The sequence below is a fragment of the Nannospalax galili genome, unplaced genomic scaffold, assembly GCF_000622305.1.
Source record: "Nannospalax galili isolate Female #2095 unplaced genomic scaffold, S.galili_v1.0 scaffold653, whole genome shotgun sequence".
NCBI classification, from domain to species: Eukaryota; Metazoa; Chordata; class Mammalia; order Rodentia; family Spalacidae; genus Nannospalax; species Nannospalax galili.
This window is the reverse complement of record NW_008334077.1, coordinates 1,369,480-1,381,909: the sequence shown is the minus strand read 5'-3', so window position 1 is coordinate 1,381,909 and position 12,430 is coordinate 1,369,480. Positions and strand designations below refer to the sequence as shown.

The window sequence follows — 12,430 nt, the reverse complement described above, 5'->3', positions numbered from 1 at the left end:
ATAGTGAGCGTGGTTGAGAAGACAGTTGAGACACCTACCTAGCTCTTTGATGACCCTGGCTGTTCAGTTTCCCATCCTGACTACTCATTAGACCTCTCTGGGGATTTGGAAGGCACAAAGGTCTGAGACCACCGAGTCAAAGTCTGGGACTGGTGGATTTGAAAAGCTTCACAAGTATATCTCAGTTTAGCCTTGGCTGAAACCACTAGTTTAAAAAGACTTGCTCCAAGAATATTTTAAATAGGAGAGGGTGGGTTTCTGTCCTTGACTGTTGTAAACATGATGAGGACAGTAGTTTTATCTTTCTCCATCCCACCTTTCTAGAACCTAGGAACTGTTTATGATTTTAGGGGCAGGGAGAAGTTTTAGACTTAATACCCAGTAGAACTGATGGTAAAGATTGTTTTTTCTATGGAAGTAGTCTTTCTGCTGTCTGAATACTCTTATTTTGATATTGAGATACCCTTACAGCACAGTGACTTAGCATGCGGTTCACTGATTTTAGTGTGTTCAGAGTCGTGCAGTTGTCACCACAGTCAATTTTAGGGCATTTTCTTCACCCCAGAAGAAAAAAGCCTATACATGGCAGTTAATCCCTCGTCTTCACAACCTGTGCAGCCATAAGCTATGCTAGTGCACTCTTTGTCCATTAGATTTGCCCATCCTGGATTCTTCATAGAAGTGGATCATACAATATGTTGGCCTTTGAGATTGGCTACTTTCATTACTCATAACATCCACAGTGTTGTAGCACCTATTATACTTCACTTCTTTATATGACTGGGTGATATTCTGTTCTGTTGTACAGGTGCACATTTGTTGACCTGTGTACCAGTTGGTGGGTATTGGGGTTGCTTCTGTCTTTCGGCTGTCATGAATAGTGCTGCTGTGAGCACCGTTGTACCATTTTTGTGGGACATGTTTCCTTGGGAGCAACATCGCTGGCTCAGTGTACTTGGACATTCTTCACCTTATTTGAACTTCACGGTTAGAAAATCCCCCATCAGACTGAGGAGCACTGGGAGTCCATGTTCTAATAATTCATTGTAAAACAGAGGTCCAGGGTGTGTTATTTGATAGGGTAGTTCGCAAAAGGCATACTGCCCATTTCAAAGAAAACACAGATGTGTTTTCTTGCTGTTTTTTCCAGGAATGGTCCCACATAGTCTTGTTGAAGTTGGAATTTAAAGATTTTAAAGTTTCACTCTCAGTCCTTTAGTAATTAGAAGGGCAAAATTGTTGAAATCTTTGTATCTGTAAAATAATCCTCGCAATCAGAGCTCATGTTTGTTAACTGCTTATTCTGTGCCAGGTTCTGGGTGACTGAGGGTCTTTATGTACATTATCTGCCTTAAGCTTCTCAGTAATTTAGCAGAGGTGTAGAAAAGGAGGCACAGAGGTTAGATAACTTGCATCAGCTCAGAACAGTGACTATCTTATCAGCTGTCGGTACTATCTGCTGTCACCAGTGTTTGCAGGCCCTCTTAGAAGACATACCATGCTGTGGAGCTTACTTGATTACTCATCAGAGGAGAATGGTAGTTTATAACGAACAATAGTTTACAGGGTTTTAAGTAAGCTGCAGAAGTATACAAGCTTAACTTTATTCAATATTGAAGGAATGAATGCTTTTAAAGGAGCTTTATTTAAAGCAATTTTAGCTCCATCACATATTCTAACTCTCTCTCTCTCTCTCTCTCTCTGCTGTTTTCCATCCCCCAGTGCCTTAGTTGACTCTGACTTCGAGTAAACTAAGCTGGAGATGGGTGGATGTAAATGACCACTTTTCGATAGTTCTGTACATGTTGAGGACCCTCATTTTTGCATTCTTCTGTATACTAACCTGTAAAGCATTGAGGTAAACCTTGTTTTGAAATCATGTCAGTATTTTGCATTTGACAGTATTTTCCCCTTGGGGCTAGTTCTGCTCCACTCCATTTTTAGTATGAGAGAAGGATTTACATTATCACACTGTCTTTTGGTTTTAGGGTGTTCATAGGTACATTAGTATTATACTTTACAAAGCATCATTTGGGGGTTCATTATCCTGAAACTGCCTAGTTTTGTTTGGTTGATTATAGAAGTCACTTGATGAGGCAAGTGGTACTCTTGATACTGGCCAGCTCAGTGCCCCTTGAAACACAGTAAATAAATGTGTTTTCTTTTCTACAAAGAAGTCACTAGATACAATCAATTTGCATGAGAGACATGAGAGCGGTGAGGACAGTGGTGAGGAAGGAGGGGCAGGTAGACACAAAGACGTAAACAGATTGAGTTTTGCTCCCAAGGCTTTGACCTCACGATCTCACCTAAGCTCAGTGCACATGTGAGTAGGAAAGCCATCATTCCTTAATGTTATGATCTTTTCTCAAAACTAAAAAAAAAATGATTACAAATGTCATAGTGACTTGCTTTTCCCATCATGATTTTATGTCAGATTTAGGATTTATACTTTGTAGTTTTGTGTATATTGTGAACATGCTTTTTTTTTTTCATGTGAAGTGATTATATTATGAGATATAGGATATAGTTATAGAGACTGTTATGTGAATGGATTCCGCGCTGCATACCGCCCCCTTTCCTCCCCTGAGCTGGGCTTGCTCTGCCCTGTGCTGTACTTCACTCTGGGATATCGGTGGAATTTCTCTTCTGTTAATTGTCCCTTTTCTGTTCTTTTATGGGTTTTTTGTTTTTGTTGGTTTTGGGATTTTTGAGAGAGGGTTTTAGTATGAAGCCCAGGCTTACCTGGAATCCTCTTTGTAGCCCAGGCTGTCCTTGAACTGTGGCAGTCCTTCTGCCTAAGCCTCCTGAGTGCTGAGACTGCAGGCATGAACCCCCAATACCAACACTGGCTCATTTTACCTTCTTGTCCTACAATTTCAGAATGATCCAAGAAGACAGCCCACCTATGCTCATACACAAGTGAATAGGAAAGCCACCATTCCTCTTTTTTTTTTTTCAGTCTTTTTGAGACAGGGTCTCCCTGTAGCCCCAGCTGGCCTGGAACTCACAGAGATCCACCTGCCTTTACCTCCCAAGTGCTGGGATTAAAGGTGTCCGGCAGCCATCATTCCTCTTAATGTTACAGTATCTTTTCTCAAAATTAAAAAACAAAACAAAACCTTACAGATGTCATACTGTCATTTGCTTTTCCCATTGTAGTTTTATGTCAGATTTAGGATCTAATATTTCTGTAGTTTGAAGGAGTTCTGTTTGGCCTTGATGATGGTGTATTAACTGGATGAACTCTTCAGCATGAAAAAGGAACATGTGTTTGACACTGAAGTGTGTTATGAGATGTAAATGAAGATGGACAGGTGGCTGTCCAAAATGCATGCACATGAATGAGTACAGAAATCATTTTCACAAAGTAGAGGGCAGTTCCCCACATGGTGAAGCTCAAGCCTGCTTTAAGATTGAATCGTGGGTGAAGTTAGTGTAGCATATTTAGATATAAGGTAAATCCTTCTTAGGCTGATTTTGAGTTTTAGTTAGTTGAGGTACAGGGAGTCCCGGTGTAATGTTGCTTTCTGACACTTCTTAGCGGTGTTATTTGATAGTCTGCTTTTGTCATGTGTAGTGATGTGTCTTGCCCATTCCCCAGATAAACAGGGGTCACATGACAACAGAAGCCAAGAGAGCTGCGAAGATGGAAAAGAAGATGAAAATTTTGCTTGGAGGTTACCAGTCTCGTGCTATGGGGCTCATGAAACAAATGAATGATTTATGGGACCAAATTGAGCAGGCTCACTTGGAGTTACGCACTTTTGAAGAACTCAAGAAACATGAAGATTCTGCTATTCCCCGGAGGCTAGAGGTAACATCAAACTGCAAAGAATAACGCAGATTCTCCATTTTCGTTCTGCCAGCAGGTTCTTTCTGAAGTTGGTGCTGACTTTCTAATCTAGACCTACCTGTGAGTAGGAGGGTAGACAGGCAAACTGTTCCTGAGAAGACTTTCTCTTTACTCAGGTATAAGGCCACATAGTAGAATAATTAAACCTTGTGCTTAGTTTCTCTGAAACTTTCCATTTATGTGGCTTATGGGGAAACTGAAGCAGTGAGTGCCTTTTAGTTTTGTAACTTAAGATGCTGGGAGCCTAGCTGGTCATTGCAGAACATCAGATCCTTTGGCCAAATTTGGTTTAGATTTATCTCCTTTGTATACATTCTAGCCCCTGCCCAGCTTCAGGGCAGCCAGGGCTGACTGCAGTGCATTTTGGGTATGGAGAAGTGGCTAGTTTATTGAGGGAGCAGCGGAGGCTTTACCAGATGGAAGTCACATGACCAGACCAAAGCACGCCTGTGGTGTGAGCTTTTATACAGAGATGGGTGCTGTTTGTTTTTCTTCTGGGAAGGTGTGCTCCTTAGGAATTATGGAGTCACTCAACTGTTCGTAGGATACACTGTGCTGTCAGGTGTCTTCCACTGTCAGTGGACTCAGGTCTGAAGTAACTGGAATCTATTTCTCGCTTCAAGTGTTTAAAGGAAGATGTGCAGCGGCAGCAGGAACGAGAAAAGGAGCTTCAGCAGAGATACTCGGACTTGATGCTGGAGAAAGAGAACTTACAGGCGAAATTCTGAAGCACAGTTTGTATTCTCATGAGACTCTGCAAGGCTGAAACCGATGTTTATCTTCATTGACAAATTGCCTCACCATCTCTGGGTATTTTTTTTTCAGTTGTTCATTTTAAATGATCCTGATCTTCCACATTCTGTGTTAAAGACTTCACCTCCACAGGATGATAAGGGTTTAAATTATTAAGACAATGATTCTTTTGCCAGTATCATATTTGCAAATTTTTAAAATTTTGGCCTTTAATTTAAAAAGCTTGGCTTTAAAGTACTGCCTGTGAGTAAACCCTTGAATAAAAAGAACATGTACAAAATTGAGAATGTAGCCTTTTGCTTGAAGTAAGTAGATACTTACAGTGCTCACAAACCACCAGCTGGGTGCTTACCCATGTCACATTTAATAACTCTTGGGTAATGTAGATGACATTCAATGTTTTAAGTCCTTGTGGGGCAGTCCTTTGTGGCTTCGGTGGAATGGCAAAATCTCTGTACTGACAAGATAGTCTGACTTGTTAAAACCTAACTTTTTTTCCCAGTAGAATGTCTCTTCTCTACCAGCTACTGACATGTAAATTTATGAATTATAACTTAAAAGATTTAATGTTTTTGACTCGTTATTTTAAGTGGGTTTTAAAAATTTTTTTATTTTTAAAATATTTTATATATTATTTTATGTGTATGAGTGTATTGCCTGCATGTATGTGAGTATACCCGGGTCGTGCAGTGCCACGGAGGTCAGAAGAGGGCTTCGGATTCCTCTGGAACTGGAGTTAAGGATGGTTCATAGCTGCCATATGGGTGCTGGGAATCAACCTAGGTCCTCTGCAAGAGCAGTCAGTGCTCTTAATTGCTGAGCCATCTCTCCAGCCCCGTATTTTTGTTTTTTGATTTTTTGGGGGACAAAGATATATAAAAGGTTAATTTTAAAGGAGGCCATCAAACTTAATTAAAATTTTGCCTTTAGCTTACCATGTCAATTCCATAAGTGTGGAACTTGGAGATGGGTAGAAGTAGAGAGACATAATTTTATAACAGATCATACAAGGTGATTTAGCTGGGTGTGGCGGCACATGCTTAAAATCATAGTGTTGGGAGGCTGAAGCAGGAAGACTGAGAATTTGAGGTCAACCTTGACCATGTGATGAGATCCTGGCGCCAACAATAATAAACTAACAAAATGACTTTGTATTATCAGTAACTTACAAGCTCATTGTAGGCCAACAGTGTGTTGGACTTAGCAAAAATATTGGCCTAACCTTAGACTATTAGACTCAAGAAAAACATACTCATTCATTCATTCATTCACCAGGTATTTATTGATTAAACATCTTGTGCCAGAGTCTTGGAGCTAGAACAGGGAAGAAAATAGGCTTGGTTTCTGTTGAGAATAACAGTTTTGTGGTGGTAAGTTGTGTGTGTGTGTGGGGAGGGGGGGCAGTGGGCAGAACAGAGTCTCGCTGTGTAGCCCAGGTTGACTTAGAACTTACTGTGTAACCCAGACTGGCCTAGAACATGTAATGATCCTCCTGCCTCATCCTCCTGAACACTGGAATCACAGATGTGAGCCACCATGCTGTATATAACAAATAGTTAAAATCTACATGTGCATTGAGTGTTGGAGATGAGCGTGTACTATGACAGAGTTCTTGCTGGTGGAGATGGTCTTAGTTAGGGGATACCAAACATGTACTAGGAGAAGTATCAGATCTTGAATTTTAGATTCTGTGAGGAAACTAAAACATCGTGACACAAGGTCAGCATTAAAGAGGGCTCTTGGAACGAGATAATATTTAAGATAATACTTTATTGCTATTTTAGAAAGATTGTGAGATTGTGATTAAGGGGCAAGCATCCCAGCCAGAGGGAGTAGCTAGCTCACAGCTGCTCTGGTGTGTCTGGGGGAACACAAGGAGGACAGTGTGGTGGAGGGTCAAGAATGTCATGCACAGCCTGGTTATATCAGCCCTCGTAGGAAGAGAGTTGGATTTTGTTTTAAGTATAATGAGAAGCTATGAGAATACTCTAAGCAGAGGATTGACAGGTCAGATGGAGTTTTAAGAGTCATGACTGTTGCCATATTGTAGAATGTCTCACTTGTGGAAGTTGGGAAGCCAGTTAAACTAGGAGCCCTGATGCAGTAATCAGAACAGTACTGGGAAGCTGCCTGGGTTGGAGGCTAGGGGCATGGGGATCTGTGGGGCTATTAGTAGGTGAACTTCTGCAGAATTGGACCGTAAATGGATATTTTTCTGGTATCTAGTCACATAATTCTCATCTTTTCTAGTAACTTCTCATGGGTTTTCTAAGAAATACTTTTATATCATCTTTGAATAATGATAATGTTTTAATAGCTTTACTAAACTTTTCTCGCATGTTGTCTAGGATGTTGAGAACATTGTTAAATGATAAAGGCAGATACTCTGTTTCTGGTTTTAATGGGGCTCCACTGTGTTTGTACTTTTGAGTTGGCTGTTTTGAATTAGACATTCTGTCTAGAAAGGTAGTGTCAATGGTTTTAGTTTTTAAAAAAGTTTGATTTGGAAAGAAATGACTGAAATCTTGTCAGATAGGCCTTTTGGGTATCTATTAAGGTAAACATACTGTTTTTCTCATTTAGTATGTTGTTGGCTTATATTAATAGATGTTCTAGAATTAAATCATTTCTATAGTCCTGGAACCAATGAGATTCATTAAAAAATTATAGATCATTTATATTTTGTGTATAGACTTTATATGCGTTAAAATAGTTGACCTATGAATAAAGATTCACTTTCCTTAAAATTTGAATGGATGCAGCTACTTACAGCATGAAAGAAGTCACCAAGAATTGCAATTTATACACTGGCAATGTTGATGTGTAGTGTGTGCATATAGTGATACGTACTATGATGCTTTTGTCACATAGCTGTGCCACTTTCCTGGTAAGCCCACCATCATGCTTCATCAGAATCCCAGGAAGCCCAGGCCTCCTTATCCGCACCAGTCTGAGTGATGCTGATGACTCTTTAACATTCACGTTGAGCGTGTTTCTCACTGACACTCATTTAATGGTAGGGTTTACATGAGTGTTGGAAAGCATGTTCAAGTCTCGTATATGTGGGACAGAAATGAAATGTATGTCCGTCTATCACTGTAGGAGTCCTCTTCCCAAAATTAGTAGTCATTCGGGATTAGTAATGGTCAAAGAAAAAACAGTCCCCTGACCTCTACAGGCCTCTGGCATACAGCCATGCTTCTCCCTAGGAGTGCATTTCTTCTTGGAGAGAGACTGCCTACTGGTGTTGAGAATTGACTTGTTTCTTTAGTATTGGGATGTTTACATTTGTAGGGGAGTGATGTACGTCTTTGGCTATTGTACAACTTACAACATTAGGCTTCTGCTGGCTCTGCAGAGTGGGTGGAGGGCTGTATATTTGTGTAGAAAGCAGCCAACTAAGTATGACAGCGATTTGTTCCATGAAAGACTGAAAAGACTGCTGTGTAAAACTGGATTCAGAGTCCTGTTTAGAGTCATTTCTTGATAATTGTTGGATTCTTTTGAAACTGTTAGTGGGTTGTCCATTGTAAAATTTCAGTAACTTTGACTTTTACATTTAAAATGTACTTCTTGGGGCTGGAGAGGTGGCTCTTGTGGAGGACTTGGATTCAGTTCCCAGCACCAACATGGCATCTAACAACCATCCTTCACTTCAGTTCCAGGGGATCCAGTGCCATCTTTTGGCCTCTGTGGTCATTGTATGACATGAGTCCAGGCAAAACACTCATACACGTAAAATAGAAATAAATCAAAAAAATTTCTAATGTTCTTCTGCTCTGTTTATTATTTACTAAACTTATTTGCAAAGTAATTTATATTTTTTCAAAAAGTTTCTAGTTAAAATTTAAACATTTGTTAGCAGAGACTTTGAAAAGAAATTTGTTAATGTTACCACTTCTAAGACCTATACCTTCCTAGTTCTACAGCTTATTTGATTAGCCTTGTGATTTTCCTTCAGAAAACTAATTTGGTTTATTGTGGCTTCTTTTTAAAAATATGTCTCATTAAGGGGCTGGAGAGTTGGCACAGCAGTTAAGAACACTGGTTCTTGCAGAAGACCCGGATTTGAATCCCAACACCCACATGGCAGCTAACAACTGTCTGTAGCTCCAGTTCCAGGGGATCCGACAGCCTCTTCTGTCCTCCCTGGGCATTGCACGCCACGGTGCACTTAACCTACACGCAGGCTATACACACATACACATAAAATAAAAATAATAAAAAAATTTAAAAAGTCTCACTGAATGCTGCTTTTTTTTCTGTTCTTGGCCTTCTTAACTGTTTGCGTATGGGGCTTATTTGTATGCAGATAGATGGCTGTGCTGAATGCTTTTGAGATTTCCCCAATTTAAACAATGTTAACATCCTAGTTATCTTCGTGGGCATTGGCCTTGTTTTCTAAGTAGCTTATCATTATGTTTTAAAAATTGGTTCAATAATTAAGGCTACTAACATATTTCTGTGTGGTTTGCTTTAAAATTTTTTATTTGTAGGATTTTTACATTTTTAGATTGGAGGTTTGGGGAACTAGCATCTTTATAAAGTGTTCTGCGAGTGCTTTGAATAAAGGTCTATTCAGTTTGTACATGACAAAGGTGAACATATGTTCCTCAGTTTAATTCAAATTTAATTACTTTTTGAGGAGGGATTATACACACCATAGAATAAATAGCAATGCTGTTTTAAAGTCTTCTATTATAATTACTTCTCAATTTCATTTGTTAGCCTAGGCTAGAGCTTTACCTTGATACCATTATGTAGTTTATCGTTTTCCTTTAAATTTTGCAACAGGGTGTCCCTGTAGCCCCAATTGGCCTAGAACTCAAAATGTAGACCAGGCTGGCCTTGAACTCACAGAGATCCACCTGCCTCTGTCTCCCAAGTGCTGGGATTAAAGGCATGTGCCACCACACCTGGCTTAGTCCATTATTTTTAACTTTCACACAGCATTTCATTTCTTCTGAGGTGTTGATTTGAATCTGTCCCTTGTCCCACTCCTTTCTTTTGGCCTTCTGCCCCTCTCTAATCCTTTGTGTTCAAGGGAAGCCCTTCCTCAGGTTCTAGTTAATTAGCTTCAGGAGGCCAAAGAGCTTTGCCATGTTTCTGACACATAAGAGGAAAGAAGACTAACCTCTGGGGGACCAGGATCCCATCCAGTGCATGGGCTTTCTGTACCCCCAGTTTCTCCTACAAAAGCTCTCCCGACCCTTAAGATAGAGATTTGAGGTGGGGACTGTGTCTTCTTCAGGGACAGCTTGAGTAAAGCTTTTTCCTTCTAGCAGCTTCTGTCTCCCAGGTTCTGGATGGGGGCATGAACACTTCACTCAGCTGACAGTGTCATATGTCTGCCCACTTGGAGAACCTTTGTGTTTTAATAGGGTCTAATCCACTTGCTTTTCTGTTCATTACTGACTAGTCCCCTGTGATCATCTTTTATGCTTTCTCACTGACTTCTTTGTTTCCTAAATGGATTGTAATTTCCTGGCTTTCATTTTCTTGTGATTTAGAAAATATGCATCCTCTTTTAAAACTTTGTAAATAATTATGGCATTATTTAGGGTCTAGGATCCATTCACGAGAAAGAAACCACAATGGGACTTTGAACAAGGAAGAGTCAGTATGAGGAATTACTAATAGGGACTTAACTGCTCAGAGGGGCAGACGTGTCTGAAGATCGCAGGGATAACAGATGGAGGGGCAGCTGTGTAGCTAGGTGAATACCCAGGAAGGACAGACTTGGAAGGAGCCCTTTCCCTCCCCCAAACACTGAAATTCACATCTCATCGGAGAGGGTGGGTGGATGGTGGGGCTTGCTGAGGCATGGTGGACTAAGATGGCAAGCAGGGTGCCAGGGAAACTTGCTGGGAAGTGCTGATGACACTGATGCCTGCTGGGTGCCTGCCTCAGTGGCAGAGAAGCTGCATACAGACAGTGATTTGGGAGGAAAAACATCAGAACCAGGAGAGGTAAGGGTCCTTCCACTTGCAGAATTTCTCCGTGCTTGAGACATAGTCTCCTGTGTTGTAGTGTGAATGTTTCTCCCAAAGTTAAGATGTTGGAAAGGAAATCCCTGTTGCAACTGTTGAGAGGTGGGCCTGTAAGAGGTGACTACCTCTGCTTCATAAACAGGTTATCAAGGGAATGGGTTCAGGGTAACAATGTGCCCTCAGCCTCAGGTAGTTGTTAACAGCTGCATGAAACAGGAAAAACTGGCCAAGCAGAAGTGTTTCTGAGTTGCAGCTCCAGTAGCACCAAGCGAAAGAACAAATGAGGTTGATACAGAACCCAGCTGTGCTGGTTCATCAAGTTGTCAACTTGATGCGATCTGGAATCACATGGGAGGTGGGCCTCTGAGCATGCCTGTTGGGAACTATCTTGGTTAGGTTAATTGATATGGGAAGACCTGTCCACTGTGGGTGGCACATTCCTTGGGTTGCCATCTTGGACTGTACAAAAAGAGTGAAGCCGGGCATGGTGGCGCATGCCTTTAATCCCAGCGCTTGGGAGGCAGAGGCAGGCGGATCTCTTGAGTTCGAGGCCAGCCTGGCCTACATAGCAAGTTCCCGGCTAGTTGGGGCTACAGGGAGACCCTGTCTCAAAAGGACCAAAAAAAAAAAAAAAAAAAAAAAGAGCTAAGCACAAGCATTCGTTGCTCTGTGCTTCCTGACTGCTGTTGCAACATGCCAGCTGCCAGCCTGAAGCTCCTACCTCTTGACTTACTAGCCAGGATGGACTGAAACCTTGAACTGTGAACCTAAAGAAACCGTTAAGTTGCTTCCATCAGACTTTTTACCACAGCAACAAGTCACTAAGACACCATTGTATTGGAGATCACTGTCAAGTCAGTTTTTAAGACCTTGGCAGTCACCTGAACCAATTTTAATTCCCTTAGTTGTTCCTCTGAGCCATGGTCAGCATGTCATTATGTTGGTGGGGCAGAATCTGGGGTATGCACCCAGTTTCACTGTTCAGGGCTGTTTGATCTGGATGTTCTCTCATGTAGCTGCTCTTTGGGTTTGGATTCAAGAGTTCTATGTCTGCCTGGCCTCTTGGGTTAGGATTACTTGTCAGGAGTGTTTGCTTCTAACCTTGTTCTTTCTGAAACCATGCATTATTGAGTCCCCTTTATTCCACACTGACAGATAAGGCCATGGAAGGGAGTTCAGACAATATTATCTTTCCTAAGAAGATTATTTTAGGGCTAGGGAATGTATCCTGGTGACCCTGGGTTCAACCCCCTAGTACTAGGGAGTAGGGGAAGGTGGAGAAATAATGGAAAAATTTATTTTTGGTTTTTTGAGAGAGGATCTTACTCTGTAGCCCTGACTGACCCAGAACTTGCTATGTAGATCAGGCTGGCCTCAAACTCACAGAGACCTGTCTGCCTCAGCCTCCTGTGTGCTGGAATTAAAGGCATGTGCCACCACACCCAGTGAAAAATTTATTTTTAAAAAAATTTGTAAAACTGCGTATATTTTACAAAGTCCAATTCTGTGAAGATAGACTATTTTTTGAATTTGGGTTTTCCTTACTCCGTATAAAAACAACTACCAACACCCTTTGGATAATAGTTGCGGCGTAACTTCATGACATGAACTTGAAAAATAATGTAAATATAAATCAATATAGGTGGGGTAAACCACCCATGAGCTCCGCATGTGTCATTAGTGTCCAGGGAAGGCAGGCAAGAGGTTAGTGAAGCCCTGTGGTAGCCACAGGACCCCAGAGTGGCCAACAGATGTGTGGTGGACCAGATTGAGAACCATGGCTGAAAATACAGGGGTTTTGCCCCCTTCAGTAGTGGGTGAGAAAAAGTTT

The 12,430-nt window shown here is 41.2% G+C and overlaps 1 protein-coding gene across 1 annotated transcript in view; it reads left to right on the top strand.

The window, feature by feature from the left end:
* Positions 1 to 4,883, top strand: part of Cdc5l (cell division cycle 5 like) — a 46,493-nt gene extending 41,610 nt beyond the window's left edge. Inside the window, exons 15-16 of the mRNA XM_008829031.3 lie at positions 3,605 to 3,817; positions 4,480 to 4,883. Of these exons, the coding sequence (XP_008827253.1) occupies positions 3,605 to 3,817; positions 4,480 to 4,584 (318 nt within the window). The 3' untranslated portion in view covers positions 4,585 to 4,883. The remainder of the gene's footprint in view (positions 1 to 3,604; positions 3,818 to 4,479) is intronic.
* Positions 4,884 to 12,430: the final 7,547 nt, after the last annotated feature.